Genomic DNA, 18492 nt, shown 5'->3' with positions numbered 1-18492 from the left:
GAGAGAGAGAGAGAGAGAGAGAGAGAGAGAGGCAGGAGAGAGAGAGAGAGAGAGCGAGAGAGAGAAATACTGATGAGGACAGAGCGAAAGACTCTGAGACAAAAACACTGAATCAGTTTGTTATTTGGCGTTTTGTTGCTCCTGTGCAGAGATGATGACCTAGTTCTGACAGTCTGCTTCCTCCTCCTCCTCCTCCTCACTTTACTCCCTCTCTCCTCGTGTCTGTCTGCCACACCTGTGGGTTTGGGCCCTGCAGGGATTTCCTGCTTTTAAAAGTGTTTGAGCTGGAACAGGTGAGCGGAGAGGACACTGCAGGAAAGTTAGCCATGATACGGATAAAGTTTCTGAGATCGGCTGAATGAAAGACGTCAGCGTGTTTCCGGAGCGGTACGGATAAATCGGATGGTCACATGTCGGAGAACCAGCACAGCACAAGGCTGCAGCAGCACAGCAGGCAGGAGAATCGTTAAATCCTGACGAACAATAACACGGACTTGTTATTCAAGGACCCTCGGGTGCCCTGAATCCACTTTCTAAATAAAAACATGTAGAAATTCACATTTTTTTACATAATTAACAAACAAATAAAACACGGAGCGGGCTGCCTGCTGGGTTTTAACCCCAACACTGCAGAGAGCGCTCCTTCAACCTGCACCATTTCTAACGGCCTGCAGGGGGCGACTGCAGACGCCCAAGACAAAACGAGCCTCGGCTCCCTCGCTCTGTGACCTCCGACCAGAGGCTCCATAAACTCATCAGGAGTTACTGAGGTCACAGAGTCAAACGGGATTTTCATTTTTAAAAATCATAATTATTGGGGTCAAAGAGGAGGAGACAGCTGACAGTGATGCATCCGCCACACGCCTGTATCTACTACGACCTGTATAAACTCCTCCTCCCCGCGATGACATCACCAGCTCCCATCACGGCACCGCCTCCTCAGCCTGTGTAACATCCACCTTAACTGCAACGTGCAGTCATGAAGGCCTCCGTCACACCCGTGCAGCGCCTGCCTACAGCAGCGCTAAAGCTGCCACCATCACGATCATCACGCATTTATTTACAGAACAGATTCTCTGTCTTTGACTCTGTTTATGTCCGTCCTTCATATTTCACTGCACGCCTGTGCTGATGAGCTCTCGTCAGCCTTCATCCCGGAGGAACGACGCAAAGGATGCGACTTGTCTGTCACGAGCTCTCCGCCAACCAGGCCTCGCTCACTGCCAAGATGGCGGCAGCGCGAGGTCACCAGAGTGGGCGTGTCCATCTATTACACAGTCTGTGAGCTTGTCACTGAGTCGTGTCCGAGGGTGAGAGTGTTAACATGTATTTTCTACATTGAGAGAAATCACACGAGCACGCCGCTCGGGGCCTGGACCCTCGCCACACTGGCCTCTCTGCTCCTTCATCCGCTTCCCAGAAATGGAAATCCAAGCAAGGAGATCCGGCGAGGAACCAGGAGACATGACAGGACTGAGCTTAAACGGGAGAGCGGTCAGAGATGCTCGGTGTGTCGCTCTGTGGTTAAAGGCTGTTAGTTTGTTTGAGTTATTATAATTATTATTCCCAGCTCTGGGAATCATAATGAAATTCCGTCTCTAACAATATTCAAAGATTTGTTTTAAGGCTGCTCAAGGACCTGCAGACGTCCTGAATTCCCAGAGAAATAAAAACATGGAGAAATCTACATTTTTACATAATTAGAAAACAAAACAGAGCGGTGCCCCCTGCTGGTCTCAGGGTGCACTGCAGTAAAATATTCATGAGCCCCACAGCTGTCAGCCTGGTGTCATCCCCCACACTGCTCACTCTGTCCTGCCATCACAGGAACGTTGTTGCAACCTTCTTCTCCAACCTGTGCACTGTTCCTAATGTATTGGCCTTTTCACTTTCACGCGTTGGTTTCACTGCGAGCTCTGCTACCTTTCAGCTGCAGCAGCGATCTAATTTTCCTGCACAGAATCATTAATGTTTCATCCGACGTCTGTTTGTCCCGCTCCTCTCCCTCTCTGGCAAAGCCCTCCAAATTCAGCCAAAGTCTCCCACCTCTCCTCCCAGGAAGGAAGACGAAACAACAAAACACAGCCTGCAGCAACGTCTGGCATATTCAGGTCATTCCACAACAACCCGGCGAGCACGCAGGTACACAGCTTCAGCACAAGCTGAGGCTTAGGAGGATTAAATGGCGCTCTCCCGCTCTCGCTTCTTTTTTATTCATTTGTTTTCACGCACTTTTTCCTGGAAGATCGGAGTAATGTCTCCACTTTGTGACTGGCAAGCAGACCGGCTTGTAAACCGAGGCACCTGCTGCTTCGCTCTCACCCTGAGGGTCCTCTTAATGTTAGAAAACGACTCTATGTGAAAATGATTCTGACACAGAAGGAGAAGCAGCAGAAAATGAGCCTGCTATCAAAACACCAGTACAACAGAGATCTCCTATCAGCTGTTCTGAGCAGCCGCCCTCACACACGGCGGCCCCAGCCTGCAAAGCTCAACCAAAAACACACGTTTAAACATGCAGGATGTTCACGTGGATCTGAACCAATGAAGCCATGACAGCTCAGAAATGATGGAGAAAGCATTGAGAAAGCATCACATCTGGACCCGCCCCTCTGTGCTCCGCCCCCCTGTGCTCTGACACTATTCACAGCATGTACACACTGCAAGTTACACCCTGTAATATTGTTGATACAGCGCCAAATCACAACTACAGTCGCCTCATATTCATTCATTCATATTCATACTCTACAACAGTACAGAGAGACTCAATCAGGCAGCCGCCTGTGAGCACAGGGTGGAGACAGTGGGGAGGAAAAACTCCCTTCTCACAGGAAGAAACCTCAGACCAGAACACAGGTTCTTAGAGTGAACTAATAAAAATGTTTAAACAAGCTGAAACAACAAAACGATCTGTTGGTTTTATTATCTGTGAGTTTGGTAAAAATGTAGTTTTGAAACTTTCCTGACGAGACTTTGATGGACGTGTTTACTCAGACTCTGGGGTCTGAGACTGAGTCACTGATGGCATTAAGTTTTTATTGCAACACCTGACACATGCCCTCAATAATACAATAATAATAATATAATAAGACTAAAATGAAACTAATAAAAACTAAACTGAGAGAAGAAAACCTTCTCTGGAAACTGAAGTGGTTAAAAAAAAACAAAGCCTAACACAAAAGCTAACGGCTACAGGGAGTTTACTCTGGGTGGGGCAAAAGTACTCTGATTACTCTTCTCATTAGCCAATGGCTACATGTAATAAATTACTCTGAAAGTAACTAAAGATGCCCTGATCTGGTCCATGGATCAGATTATCAGTCCGATCCTGGCTCAGGAAGTTAGCTCAGGTATCGGTGATGATGTAATGAACATTCAGGTTGCCCATTTCCTGTCCAGTAAGGAGACCTGACCATCCAGCACTGAGGGTGTGTCCACCCTGTGAGGAAGATCATTGGTGGGCCTGGAGCAACAGGTATGCCAGGTAAGACAGCTGTGCTAACCGGGTGTTTGCAAAGTACGAGTAGGCAGTAAATGCATCATCGTGGTTCAGACTGTCCAAAGTCACAGACTAAAACCAGCAGCAGAAACACGGTGGAGCTGGGTGGAGCTGGGTGGAGCTGGGTGGAGTCTGGCTTCAGGCTGAACCTTTAAAGAGTTTATTTCCTCCATATGAAAAGGTTTGGTGCCCCCACAAAGGTTTTAACCTCCCAGATAAAAAACAACACTCTGTAAGAACCCGGTTTCATGCACTCACAGGTAAACCAGGCTTTCAGCTGCGCGCTCACGCAGGTGGGCGCGCAGCACCCTCGGCACACGTCTAACCCAGGAGGACAGACCCTTCTGTTTCATGCATTTCTTCAAACTCGAGCTTCCTCTGATTTATGGTTTCATTTCTTTAGCAGCTGGTGTCAGAATAACTTGATTTCAGGAGCAGAGCATGCTGGTACATGTAGTCATGGAGGACCACGTCCTCTCAGCAGGAGTGCAGCTGAAGGAGCTGAACTCCACCCGCAGAAAGACACCAGCGTTATTGATGTGGTAATGAACTAACCGAAGTTTGATTTCCACGAGCTCTCCTCAAACCTGCCTTCAAGCAGACACACACACACACACACACACACACACACACACACACACACACACACACACACACACACACACACACACGTCTGAGGCGGCGGGCCGAGCCAGCTGTCTGCCTCTGGGCAGGCGGGATGAATTTATTTTATTTGGAGAGGCAGCAGGAGGAGGCCACCTCTCATCTGGCCGTTCAATAATTCAACACAGCGGCGGTCCGCGCGGAGGCGGGCGGGCAGCGGCGGCTCTCTGATGTCCGTGCAGAGCACCGAGATGCTGTCACAGCCGCAGACGGCGTCCCAGACTCACCTCAGGAAGGCAGAGTCGAACTCCAACTCCTCCCGATTTAATCATGTGCACAGGAAGGAGGAACGAACGGGTCTCTGCTGAAGGTGGAGCCGGGCGTGGACTCCACCTTCACCTGTTCAGCCTCACAGGTCACCTCTGTATGCGACCGAGGCCTGACCAGCCTGATCGGTTCTCCGCCTCCCCCTGCTCACTGCGTCTGCTCGACTGTCAGAGGAGGAACTTCCTGTTTGGTGTGAACACAGCAGGAGGAAGGAAGCTCTCTGCTGCTTTGATCCTCCATCAGGTGAGGTCGGGACAGCAGAGGTCGGCAGACTCATCGCTCCACCTGAGCCCAGCGTGGAGCTTCTGCTCCATCACTTCTGATTTACAGGTTTTTGAAAGGGTCCATGGACCACATCCAGCATGTTTGAAGATGAACATGAAAAACTGTTAAAGTTTTGGTTTCATGTTCAGGCTGAAAGTGGGTCAAAAGACTGATTTTAAAAATAAATATATCCTGAAAAGTTTTTAATATAAGAAGAGAAAATTTCACAGCTTTTCAAACTTTGAATTGTAGAAATTTTATACAAATCGCAGAAAAGGGTCTAAAAACGTGACGATGTGAGGTGCAGTGAAGTTTACCTGAGCCTCAGAGTCTGATTACTGTTATTACAGTTTTTTATAATGAGTTTTTATTTTTAGACACACAGACAGACACAGACAGACAGACAGACACAGACAGACACAGACAGACACAGACAGACAGACACAGACAGACAGACAGACACAGACAGACAGACACAGACAGACAGACAGACAGACACAGACAGACACAGACAGACAGACAGACACAGACAGACACAGACAGACAGACAGACAGACAGACACAGACAGACACAGACAGACACAGACAGACAGACACAGACAGACACAGACAGACACAGACAGACAGACACAGACAGACACAGACAGACAGACACAGACAGACAGACAGACACAGACAGACAGACACAGACAGACAGACAGACACAGACAGACAGACAGACAGACACAGACAGACACAGACAGACAGACAGACACAGACAGACAGACACAGACAGACAGACAGACAGACACAGACAGACACAGACAGACAGACAGACACAGACAGACACAGACAGACAGACACAGACAGACAGACACAGACAGACAGACAGACAGACACAGACAGACACAGACAGACACAGACAGACACAGACAGACACAGACAGACACAGACAGACAGACAGACACAGACAGACACAGACAGACAGACAGACAGACAGACAGACACAGACACACAGACAGACACAGACACACAGACACACACAGACAGACAGACAGACACAGACAGACAGACAGAGGTCGGGCTGATAAATAATCAGGAACAGATAAAAATCATCCTCAAACACAAAAACACGCAGGATTTTTGCCCTGCCACTCCACATGAAGGCTGAAATGATGGAGCTGACCCACGGCTCCAAACAAAGGTGCTTCCTTCATGACTTCCTACAGCAGAGGACACGAGGACACATGAGGGAGCGTCCTTCATGAAAGGACAGGAGCCAAGGATGGAAAAGATCCTTGGATCACCTCCTGTCTGCAGCTGCACGCTGTCAAACCTGCAGCTGTTATAAAACCTCATTTTTAAAACTAATAAAGTTCACGGTGAGTTCAAGGTTCACCGTTACTTCTGCCTGCAGTGAAACTGAATGGAGGCGGAGCTACAGTGCAGCAGGAGGAGGAAATGAGACAAACTTCAGATGTAGCCTCGTCGTCTCATCTCTCTATATACTGTACTGTATATGGCAGAGATGACAATAAAGTTTACTTTGACTGTGAGACAATTTAGTCACTTCCTTTGAAATCCCAGCCTCAGTGACATCACCGCCCTGCCTCTCTGTCATGTGACCTACATGAAGGACAGCATCATCTTCATCATCCACCTTCAGGACGCAGTTGGTTCCAAATATCAGAACTAATCCTGTCACATTACCAACGAGACCAGAGCCGGTCCAGACGCTCCGAGACAAACTTCTTTACTAGAGCTTTCAAAGTTCTCCTTCTCCTGGTGAGGCAGGAGGATGAGGAGGGATGTTTGTAGAAAATGTGCATCCCGGTTCTGTGTCATCTCTGACGTGTCTACATCAGGTCTCCCGGTCATCTGGACCCATTAAGTTCAACTTTGCAACAAGACCCACCTGCGTGTACCTGCCTCCATCACCTCCACCAGACAGTCACAGTGCAACACGTGCGTTAGGTTCCCCCCCGAGGATGAAACACCTGAGCGCCTGCGTACTCACGCCCCGAACCTGCAGCCTGAGCCCTGCAGTCACGTGACCCCGAATCCGTCAGCACAGCGCTCAACGTAAACACAGGTACGAGAGTCGCTCCCGAGGCTGTCAGCGAGCTCACACCGGCCCGCGCACACGGACTTGTCTCACCTGTAGTTGTATGACGGGAACTTCGCGCTCTCTCGGAGCATCGTCCTGTACAGAGACATCACCTGCGATCGTGCAGCCGCTGCCATGCTGTCTGCGACTGCGCAGATCTCTCCGCGACACTCTGAGCTGAAGGACCCGGGCACGAGGCTGACCGAGGAGCGCCTGCGCAAAAATACGAGACGCCGGGAGATTGTTTTCCGCTTCCGCTTTATCTGCGTTGCCCCACGCGAGAATCTCAGCTGTGAGTGTCACAAAGAGCCTCGCGCTCACAGGAAGTTTAATTTACTCTGACCTGAACGCGCAGTGATCACGCAGGCGCGCTCCCGACGCCCTCACAGCATCCGGCGCTGGAGTGACAGGAGGTGAGTTCGCGGTGCTCCTCTAACCTCTCATAACGCACGTGAGCCTTTAAATCCACGCTCGTGAATGGACCACAAGCTGGTCCACGAGCCCCACTGTGGGACAGCAGCATACCCGCCCACGCAGCGCGGAACTTCCACGCTCAGAGGGCTTTTTAGGGGTCAGCATGGCAGCTGCTCACCTGACAGCTGGGGAGTGTGTGTGGTGTTGGGGGGGATGTCAGGCTTTACTTTAACTCTACGGGCACAAACTGGGGGCGTGCACGTGGCGTTAGGTGTGCGCGTGTCTGGGACCCCTGTGTGAGCTTCCTCTGGGGTTATCTAAACCCTCCATCAGGTCTGACGTCACACATACACCTGTAGCTGACACGCTGATCTGTGGTGCAAACTTCTTCCTCTGAGCTTTGACTACTCTGACGTCATTAATCAAGAGTGACTCCTGTCAGTCACCTGGTCTGTTACCATGGTAACTGACTCAGAGTTTCAGCTACACCTGCTCCCTGGACAGAAAGGGAAGATTATCTTTCATTAAAACAAAAACAAATGTTTTCCATGCCCAGCCTACAGGCCTGTTAGTCAGACTGGACCTGAGGGCAGGCGTGTGCACAGGTGGTGCTGTAGGTGTGTGTTGTCCTAATGCCAGGCCTGGTGGTGTAAACCTGTAGTGATGGGAAGGATGCAGACTTCCTGCTTCCACACGCTGTAACCGAGGTGCCGACGACGCTCTCGGCTGTACGTCTGTAGATGTTTGCTGAGGTTTGGGTCGTCGTGCCAGATGTCGTCAGCTGTCTTGGAAAGTAAAGAGTTTAAAGCCTTTGATGTGATTCCTTCAGAAGCTGCTGGATGTCGGAGCACAGCAGAGATCCTCACTGATGTTTGTCCCGGGGAATTTAAAGCTTTTCACCATCTCGTCTCATGAGCAGGAGGATTCAGCAGAACACTCCAGTACACATCTGTGAGACGGAGAGGGTGGAAACCTTTGTGTCCTCGGGACATCTGAGGAAAGAGTCTGTGTGGCTGCTCAGGGAGCAGAAAGAGGGATGCAGTGAAAAAGCAAAACAAAAATGGTTTGAGTGGTCTGAAAAGTCTCATTATGCACCAAGTAAATACACTATCTGCTTAGTCTGTTTCTGTGTTTGCGTGAAGTCCACTGGGTAGATTCATTCAGCCTGTTCCATCTGTGTCTTCTTGTCTTTCTGGAGGCTTTTAATTTGTTCACTGCTGAATCTTTACAGCAGACATTAATAAATTATAAAGAAAGTAGACGTTTCCTTCCACGTGTCCAGCAGATGTTTCTGTTTTTGACGCCTCTGGAATATTCCTCATCCGTCTGGATGTGGATACATGTCAATATCCATATACAAATCTTTGATTTTATACATTTTTACCAGGTGTGAACGACTTGTTACCCCAGCCGTGTAATTCCACCTGAGATTGGGAAGCTTAACTCCTCCCCTCTCATAAGGCAGGTAAAGTAACGTTCCTGTTATTCCAAATAAAGTGACCAAACAGCTGGTTTCACTCATCACAGAACAAAGCTGGTAATGGTGGTGAAATGTCTGGAAGTAGCATTAATGTTTAGATAAGATCATCGATTTTGTAATATTTATTCGTCCAGTCAGAGATGAAGGTAAATTTGATCATCGGCTTAATGTTTCCATGATGTTTAACAGGAGATCTTAAATCTGCTGGAAAAAAATGATTTAATTTCTGGAGAATTTTGATGCCTAAGTATCAAAAACCTTCAGACGTTGTTGTTATTGTTTATGATGGGCAGAACTCTCCAATATCTACAGGTAACCTCACCGGATTGGGAATAAACTTTATATGTCATGAAGAAAATAATATCTGCAAACAAAGTAATAAGGAGGTGTCTCCCTGCAGTGCTAACACTGCTGCGGCCACAGGCTCTGTGATGGAGCACAGCTCTGACTCATCGCTGTAAAAGGTTCTGAAATGTTGTCGTTAGTTGGGATTTGTGTGTAATAGTTGGCTCCATCTGAGGAATGTTTGAGCTAATCCGTACCTCGGAAGCAGTTTCAATTCTGAATGCTGGAGATGTGTTTAGAGCTCGCACTGCTGTGTTTTTCATATAACATGTTTAGAAGTCTGCTGGTATTATGGCAGCCCTTAACCCTCCGCTGGTCTACAGAGAGCCTGATCTTTGTGTGCAGGAGGTGCCCTCGGTCAGGGGTTGCTTTGGTTTTAGGTTATTGTAGATCATCTCAGAGTGTTCTCAGTTTCTATCATTCTTCATCCACGTCGAACGTCTTTTGAAATACTTGATAGAATTCCTCTGGCGGGCCGTGTGCTCCAGGTGTTCATGCCTCCTATGGCCTGTTGACCGCAGCACTATTACAGCCACATTGTTAACTTGGGGTTGTAACTTTATTGATATTAAACAGTCATCATGTGTGAATGACTTTTGTATGAGTAACATTAACATCTGCATGTGTCATTTGTTCGAAGTCTTTATACAGTTATGCTGTATTTGTATTTGCTGTCAGTCTGGGTGGATGTGTCCACTGCTGGCTGAAGGGTGGAGCTAGTCCCTCCTGTAATGTGGTGTAAATGTATTTTCTGTGATAGGATATGACGTTTGATGAGCTTTGCAGTTTGATTGGTCGTGGTTTGTGTATAAGGACGGCCCCCTGCAGCCTGACTGTGACAGGAAGTGTGAAATAGCCGACCTGTTGTCATCGTGTTACGTCTGATGTGGTCACGTGTGTTCCTTTATCTGTCGTAGACTTTCAGTCTTTTATTCTCTTTCACTTTGCGTTCTCATCCCAGTGTGTTACATTTACACTCAGACTACACACCAGTTTGGGATTATGGAGGGAAACCCTTACAAACACAGTCAGGCCGCCACACACTGGTTTAATTTTATATGTTTTTATTGGCGAGAGCTGAATGTGATAAACTAATAGATCACAGTGAAACATCAGCTTTGCATAAACAGGAGCTAACGTTCATGAGAGGCGTGATGTCACTTCCTCACAGACGCTGCAGAAAAACCTACGTTTGTATTTTGGATCTTTTCTTCTTTGTCTGATGGATTTCCTGCTGGTTGTTGGTTCTTCTTCTCTCGAGCGTCTGACGCGCTTGTGCTGAGAAGACGAAGGCTGAATGTTAAAGTTTACACAGTTTTATTTAAAGCAGGGTTTGTAATTTATTCTGTGCATGTCGGGACAGTTTCAGGACAACGTTGGAGACGATGTTCTGAATTTTTCATCTAAATCTGAGGATTTACTTCATTGGTTAAACTGTGAAGTCTGAGTTTACTGGAAACTGGAAAAATAACATTTTTAAGTACAGAAATGGTCACGAAGGATTAAAAATATCTATTCTACTCCATGAGGTGTGGATGTTTCACTGGGAATAGTTTGAATATTTAAATATGGAGACCCAGCACCGCCTCAGTCCCGCTCTGATTCTTGTTTCTTTGGCTTCATCTGCTTCTCCGTCAGGAACGCTGACATCACCTCTTAGCAGATTGATGGAGGATGTCTCGTCTCCTTCTTCCAGCTGTTTCCTTTCGGGGTTCTCCTTCACTACATCCATGACCCTCCCTCCTCTGCACGACTGCAGTCGTGTCTGCAGACTCTGAGTCGTCCCTCTGATGGACTCATTTCCATCTCCCAGTGAACATGTGAGCGTCTTCAGCTCGGCCTCCTTCCTCCCGTCCTGTGTAACTCAGATGAATGTGAGTCTGCTCCTAAAGGAGTCTCGATCATTAACACCAGCACAGTCGGTGTTACAGACTCGCTCACTGATATCAGCTGAGGCGTTCCCTCTCCTCTCTCGGGCTTCCCTAACAAAGCCGTCAGACGGCGTTCCTCACAGGTGAAGTCTGGATGGTGATGAGGCGTTTGCTGTCTTCTCTGCTGCTCGGTTTGCTGAGTTCAGGCTGGTTTAGCCCTCACAGTGTCCCTGCCTGATTAGACAGCAGTAAGTGAACAGAGAGGATCAATGTGACTGTTACCAGTTTTTAAATATTCTGTAGATGCTGTGAACTCGTCGTGTAGTGAAAGCACAGCGACAGCTTCAGTGATTTAAACCTCCTGAACGGCGTCCAAATGTTCACTCAGAGCTGCCAACGCAGCCTTCAAACGTCTCCTGCAGGACAGACGGACACAGAGACGTTCACGGGGACGGATATCGTCAGAGGCAACTACAGACACGGCAGCTCGTCATGGCGCGGTGCTCACAGACCACCTCAGCCCTTACTGCAGACTAGCTGCTGTCCTGAGTCAGGCTGTGTGAGCGGAGCTGAGGGTGGTGTAAACGTGACGTAGTCGTCGTTTATGGTCGAGAAGAAAAACTTCATCAGATCGCTGCTGTAACCGTCAGCGCCACGACTGACTCCCACCCTCACTGCCCCCCACTGGGAGTGACTCACATCACTGAGCGCGCTCACAAAGATGGACGTGTGTGTGTGTGTGTGTGTGTGTGTGTGTGTGTGTGTGTGTGTGTGTGTGTGTGTGTGTGTGTGTGTGTGTGTGTGTGTGTGTGTGTGTGTGTGTGTGTGTGTGTACAGTATGATCTTTAGCAGTGGATGTGTGAAAGGTCACAGACTCATCCTGTTTGTTGATGCCCTGCTGTCTTTGAGTGGAAAGGTCAATGACACTGCTGTGTGTGTGTGTGTGTGTGTGTGTGTGTGTGTGTGTGTGTGTGTGTGTGTGTGTGTGTGTGTGTGTGTGTGTGTTCATGCTGATGTGTTAGTTTGTGTGTGTGTTACAAAAAGAAACAGCTGACGATATCATTGGTTGTCATGTCTGTATTTTTAGTCCACTGTGTGTGTGTACACGTGTGTGTCTGTGTGTGCGTGTGTGTACACGTGTGTGTGTGAGTTTACGTGCGTGTGTGTCTGTGTGTGCGTGTCCTGTACGGTGGTCTTCTGGAGCGAGCTGATTGGCCCCTGACTGTACGTTGTGGTATTTTGTGCTGACCGTGACGCGGCGGCCTCGGCCAGCTCTTCGCCCTCCTGCTGTTTCTGAAACATTGGTGAATCTTGGTTCTGATTCGAGCTCAGACGTTCAGACACAGATGCAGCGTCTCCTCCAAACAGAAAGAAAGTTTTGGATTTGCCTTGAAAATCCTGACTTTCCATGATTGGCTCTGCCTGATAACTTAGCTGTGAGCTGGTCTGAAACACAGACTGTTGATCTGACATGGTTGAATCTCTGAGGCGATGGAGGAGAGCGAGGGTCCTCGCCATGGCGCCGACTGATGGACGGCTCAGCGGGAGATCAATAAAGGAGGATTTCCTGCGGGCCCGTCTGACCGGGCCGACTCTCCGTGACTCATCTGAGCTCTGAGCCTGAATCGTGCAGATGAGTGGACGCCGCTGTCAGCAGGCGCTCCACGCCGGCCTCCTCAACGCTTTTTATCCACTCGCTCGCTCTCAGTCCCACCTGCTTTGATTCGATCAGCGAGGAGAAGCTGAGCAAAGCTTGAGATGTCGTTTTGGACAGCCTCTCTGTCCTTTCTTCATCACATGATGTGCTGACCGTGTCCTCAGAGCTCAGGGCTCACCACGTGTTTGAAGTGTGATGATCCTGGAGGTTTCTCCGCCGGGCTGACCGTCAGCCTCTCGTCTCCTCGGGCTCCTCGAGTCGTTTAGTTTAAAATGATGCTCGTTGTGGACGTAGGTCTTCTCTACTGAGCTCGGAGGTCACGGGTTAGGACAGGTGGAGTGAAACTGTGTTGTGACCGCAGGCCTGGTTGTTTCTGCTGAATGTCGTCCCGTCCTCGTGCTCAGTGTCACCAGGACCGAGGCTTTGATATCTGAAAGCAGAAACTCGGCCTGCGTCTCCACACTACGCAACAAGCAGCAGCGTGGCACCCACACATTAAATACATTCATCCCCATCTTCAATAAGCATGAAGCAATAATCCTGAGGAAAAGGAAACTCGGGAGGACTGATGAGTGCAAATGTAAATGAATGCAAAACGCAGGAATTTTAAAGGTGTGCAAACTTTCTGCAAACTTTGGGAGAAGTAAGTTTGGTGATCAGGCAGGCGTGCAATCCTCGCCTCGTCTCAGGCCTAACAAAGCTGTCTGCATGGTGCTGCTGAGAGTGGAGGAACTCCTCGCTGAGTCCGTATGAGTTTGTTTGAACTGTCGGCCGCTTCGCTCTCACCTTGAATCACGCTGTGAGCTGCAGATTGAGTTTTCACTCTCCGGCTCCTTTCTGCCTGGCGGATCAAGGCCCCCGACGTTCCTCCCATCGATCGCTTCCTCCCGCGTTCAGAGCAGCGGAAGAATCCGTCTCGGACACATCAGCCCGTGACCCGAAACTGATCACTTCCAATCCACCCACCCACCCCTCCACCCCTCCATCCATCCATCACCTCCACTCCTCAGGCCTCCTCCTCTGCACCTGCAGCCTGAAGCAGTTGGACAGGTGTGCGTGCATGTGTGCGTGTGTGTGTGTGTGTGCGTGTGTGTGTGTGTGTGTGTGTGTGTGTGTGTGTGTGTGTGTGTGTGTGTGTGTGTGTGTGTGTGTGTGTGTGTGTGTGTGTGTGTGTGTGTGTGTGTGTGTGTGTGTGTGTGTGTGTGTGTGTGTGTGTGTGTGTGTGTGTGTGTGTGTGTGTGTGTGTGTGTGTGTGTGTGTGTGTGTGTGTGTGTGTGTGTGTGTGTGTGTGTGTGTGTGTGTGTGTGTGTGTGTGTGTGTGTGTGTGTGTGTGTGTGTGTGTGTGTGTGTGTGTGTGTGTGTGTGTGCGTGTGTGTGTGTGTGTGCGTGTGTTTGTGTGTGCGCGTGTTTGTGTGTGCGCGTGTTTGTGTGTGTGCGTGTGTGTGCGCGTGTGTGTGCGCGCGCGTGTGTGCGTCTGTGTGTCTGTGTGTGTGCGTCCTGCCCTCTGCATCCACTCCGAGTGTTTTCTCTTCATTTTTATCGACAATAAAAAGAAAATAAGAGAAAAATCCAGACTGCACCCAAACACATCAGCGGGTTAACTGATGATGTGAGCTGACATTTAGCCAAAGTGCTGAATAAAACATGAGCGGCTCACAGTTTAAAACGACTGAATGTGATAGAGAAACTACTTTCCAAATTTCCTGAATGTCATTCCAGGCATTAAGTGCAACAACATCGGGCCTTTGCATTTATTTCTGAATGAATATTTTATGGCTCTGACCTCCGTCGCGCTGCACACAGACACATTTACGGCGCAGGCTTTCCTGGGATTTGGCTGTATTTGCTGTGTTTAATGTCACACTCGGGCTGAGGGGATTGAAGCGAGCGCGGCCGTTGTAAACAAACCCGATCTCTGCTTTAATTGGCAGAAAAACTGGAAGTAAGCGTCAGAACGAGGTGATGCTTTGAAGTGTCGGTGAGAAGCTGGAGAAAGTCCAACTCAAAGGGCTGCAGGAAGTGGACTGAAGGGAACATCTGCGGCGATGATTCACACTTTATTTATGATAAGTTCTTCACACAGTCAGGACACGATCGATCCACGACAGCGGGATTAGGCGTGGGTTTAGTTTGAGCTGACTCTCTGTTAGCCTGCTCTAGTTACTGAGAGGACAGATGTTAGCATCAAAGGTTAAAATGTACAAACTAACAATAAGTTTCCTTTTTTTAACTCCTGAAAACATTTCAGCAAGTTTATTAGTGAAAAAGCAAACAGTTCCTCTAATGTCCACTAGAGGCAGACTGCAAAAAGTTAGGGGTGTGGCCTCTTTGACTGACAGGTGGCTGTAGCTGCTAGCTGTCTGCTAGGCTTCACCTCAGCTAATTGAAGTGGACCTCTGGAGCGTGTTTGCGCTGTTATTGGTTGTTATTTGACCAATAGCTTGGCTGTTGTGAGGTTGGTGTACTAACAGATGGTCTTGAACCAGAGGAGCCGCCCTCTGCTGGTCATTAGAAAGAATGCAGCTTTGACACTTCAGTGTTAGCTTCACTTTTAAGGCACAGAAGAAGAAGTGTGTACAAAGCAGAAAGAGTAATAAAGAGTTGAATGGAGAGAATATTGGAAACCTTTGATCTGTCAGGCAAACATGTGGACGACTACACCGTGGACCCACACATGATACTGCAACTCTAATTGAAAAGGCTCGTGAGGCTTCTTTGGTTTCAATGCTTGTCAGTGTTTATCAAAGTTGTGGCGTTTAAATATGGGACGGGCCACTTTGGCAGGTTTGTGGAGTAAACGTTCAGTACCAGCTGAATTCAAACCCGGGCACGTCTCTGCCGCTGTGACGGCGCTCGGGCAGGACATCGTGCTCTTGAGTTGGGTGAAACCCAGCACTCAGTGTTTTTTAATGAAACTCACACATTCAGAGAAATATGAAGGCATGAGGAGTCCGTCTGTGTGAGTCTAAGTGAACCCAGCTGGCTGTTTCCCTCCACCCTTCAGTGATGGAGGGAGGAGAGGAGATCAGAGCCGCAGCCTTCATTAGCTTTCATTAATAACACGGGGGCCATCCACGTCCAGCTCGCTGCCTTCGCCGGTAATTACCATCCATCGTAGATTTCAGCCGGGGAGACATCGCCTCTGGGTCTCAGAGCGGCTGACTGTGTTTGTTGGGCCGCTGTTTGCTCCCAGAGAATACGTTTGGAAAATGAAAACAGGTTTCCTAAACGGAGCAAATGATAGTCCAATAAAGCAGGATGTGATGTAGCAGCAGGTTTTGTTCCTGATCAGAGGTCGGCGTTTAGGAATCTGAGGTGATATCCACGTGTTTTTGTCTTTCCTACAAACTCCAGGACTGTCACTGCCGCTGGCCAATCACGTCGCTGTGATGTAATAACTTTGCAACTTGTGGAAAAAGAGGGAGAAGTTTGATCTCAGAGATTTCTGGCAGAAACACTTCACTCTGCGATGTCGGGCGAGGCAGTGTTGATCAGACTTTCACCTGCAGGGTGGGGTTTGAGTCCTGAGTGATGCAGAAAGCCACTCATCACTGATTATTTGTAGTTGACTTGATAGATTCGATTTGAATTCTTTGGGTTTTCAGCTGCAGTTTGGTTGGATTTAGGAAACTTCTAACAGGGACACAGTCGGGTGGTGGAAGCAGAACTTTGGGAGTCTCCTTTATGCTGATGACTCGCCGTCGTCAGTTTGTGGATGCAGGTCTTCCATCACTGAGACGTCCATCTTCACTGGACGAGATTCAGCCTGTGGTGCTGATGTTGTGGGGCCGTCCTGGTTGACACGCCTCTGCAGCGCCGTGTGGAGGGCGAGGGCGGGACCCCTGTTGTGTCTGTAGTGACGTTTTCTCCTGAAAATCCCAATTTTTCAGACTTTAGTTGTCATTTTGTCATTTTATTAAAAAAATATTGAGAGTAAAATAACACAGAGCTCAAGCTTCAGTGAAGCTGCTGAATATCAGACTCTCAGGTTCATTTAAACCAGACTTACTATTGTGTGCATTGTGTGTGAGTGTGTAAAACTTTTGTCTACTCACTGGTTGCGTCTCACGGTGCTGACAGCAGGAGGTGACAGAGAAATGACACTTTATTGATTCTGTTTGTGGTGGAGGCCATAAATGAAGCTTTTTAAGGCAGACATGAAGGGCCATATAAAATCTGACCTAGGGCCATGATTGGCCCCCAGGCCAGACTTTGGACACGCCTGCTCTACACAGTATTTGACTGTAGAAGGAGTGAAACAGCGCCCCGCAGAACTTAGATGGTAAAACGTGGTATTACACTCTCACAGGAGCGCAGGAGGCTGAGTTTGCTTCCCTTGGTGAGGGGAAAAAAAGACGGGCATTTAAAACCAGTTACCTGGCGTTATTATGGTGGAGATTTGGGGCTTTTACTAAATGATAATGTCACTAACTGAAGGCAGGCTTCATACAGAGGTGAAACTGTGAACTGGCACTGTGGGATTTGGTGCTAGAGCTCATCTTCAGTCTTTTCCTGTCCATGATTTCTGTTTGGTTCATGCTCACTGAGCTCCTGCAGGATTTAACAACCTTAAAAACTAATATCTGAGGCCCACGTGTGGATTGGACAGACTTTTAAATCCAGCCTGAATGCTGCTGATGTGGAGAACTGGAGGATATTAAAACCCATGAAGGCATGAGGACGGCTTTGCTCCTCTAACTTTGGAGCTTTTCTGTTGGACTGGATTCAGCCACATGTGGTAATCAGCCAGCACCGCGGGCTGCAGTCATAGGTTACTGGGAGAGACTATGGTGGTTTGTGGCCTGGTCTGTTGTGTTGCACACTGAACACTGTTTGTGTATCTGCGGCACATACAGCACAGTCAGCTGCTTGTTTTGAACACTGCAGATGCTTCATCCTACACCACCTATGAGCTCTCTTTAAGAGCCGTGTGGAGCAGTGGATCAGCTCTTTACACAAACAACCAATCAGCATGTGTTTTGTGGCGTTACTGATGCATCACTGCAGTGTGAACTGGTGTTTGGTCTCCACCAGGCTGTGTCCTGCAGCTCCTCTGTAGCTGTGTCTCCAGCTGAGCAGGATGCACACTGGAATTTTTTTTCCCCTCTGCAGCCCAAGCAGCACCGTGAGAGTGCCGACATGAACCGATACAATAAACTGAAATTCATTATAAAGCTTGTTAGGCCGCCCAGCTCCTGCCTCATTGCTGTTAGATCTCTTCTGACTCCGCAGCACCACAGATACCTTTAACACGAGCCTTTGATGCGGCTGAACTGTTGCAGGTGTTTCAGAGAGCAGGGTGGACGGGGCGCTGAAGCCTCCTGACAGGTGAATCTGCTGTGAACTCAGTTAAGCTTAGGCTGTAATCAGAAATAAAGTGATAAAACAAAAAGCCGGCCCAGCAGTGCATTATGTTTTACTGCCCGCCTCTGAATTCATTAGTGCTTAATTTGAATAATAAAACACTAAAACCTGAGCGGGGTAAAAACTTGGGCATCAGAGGCGAATCTGAAGAGCTGCAGCCAAGGTGATTAACTGCTAACGGCTGTTTCTGTGGCTTCGCATTAGAATTAGCGCGTTTGGTGTGCAGCTCGTTCATGGACGTGTGAAGCAGTGGCTCTCTGAATGTGGTCAAAGCTTTTCTCTATGTCGGCTGTGGGCACCACCAGGGTCACAGTGTGTGAGGTGAAACATAACAGGTACAGATATTAAAGGTGGACATAGCTACTGTGATACCTGACACTGCCACTTTAATGGCTCGAGTCTTTGGGGGGAATTATTGCAAATTTGACACACCTGACAGGAAACACTGGCATGTCCGTTCTGGCTTTAGAGGGAATCACACTGCTCATAGTGGTGTCCCAGCTGAAACCTTTCCTTTCCTTCACTTTCCAGTTCTTTCCCTTTTCATTTTTTTTCCCTTTTGTTTCCTTTTTCCTTAATTTT

The 18492-nt window shown here is 48.5% G+C and overlaps 2 protein-coding genes across 4 annotated transcripts in view; one reads left to right on the top strand and one right to left on the bottom strand.

Moving 5' to 3' along the window:
- LOC116335720 (LYR motif-containing protein 4B) overlaps positions 1–6987 on the bottom strand; it is a 45502-nt gene extending 38515 nt beyond the window's left edge. Inside the window, exon 1 of the mRNA XM_031759472.2 lies at positions 6831–6987. Coding sequence (XP_031615332.1) covers positions 6831–6916 — 86 coding nt within the window. The 5' untranslated portion in view covers positions 6917–6987. The remainder of the gene's footprint in view (positions 1–6830) is intronic.
- A 74-nt stretch (positions 6988–7061) lies between these two features.
- Positions 7062–18492, top strand: part of fars2 (phenylalanyl-tRNA synthetase 2, mitochondrial) — a 127212-nt gene continuing 115781 nt past the window's right edge. The window contains exon 1 of one of the 3 annotated variants that reach the window (XM_039617460.1): positions 7062–7192. Coding sequence is in view for 1 of the 3 variants with exons in the window: in XM_039617459.1 (XP_039473393.1) it covers positions 10887–10892 (6 nt within the window). In the remaining 2 variants the exon portion in view is untranslated. Of the gene's footprint in view, positions 7193–8580; positions 8659–10874; positions 10893–18492 lie in introns of those variants that run through there. The other 2 variants (XM_031759481.2, XM_039617459.1) reach the window with 2 other exon arrangements.

The sequence above is a fragment of the Oreochromis aureus genome, linkage group 9 (assembly GCF_013358895.1).
Source record: "Oreochromis aureus strain Israel breed Guangdong linkage group 9, ZZ_aureus, whole genome shotgun sequence".
NCBI lineage: Eukaryota > Metazoa > Chordata > Actinopteri > Cichliformes > Cichlidae > Oreochromis > Oreochromis aureus.
The sequence above is the reverse complement of the archived record's forward strand: the minus strand, read 5'-3'. Positions and strand labels throughout refer to the sequence as shown.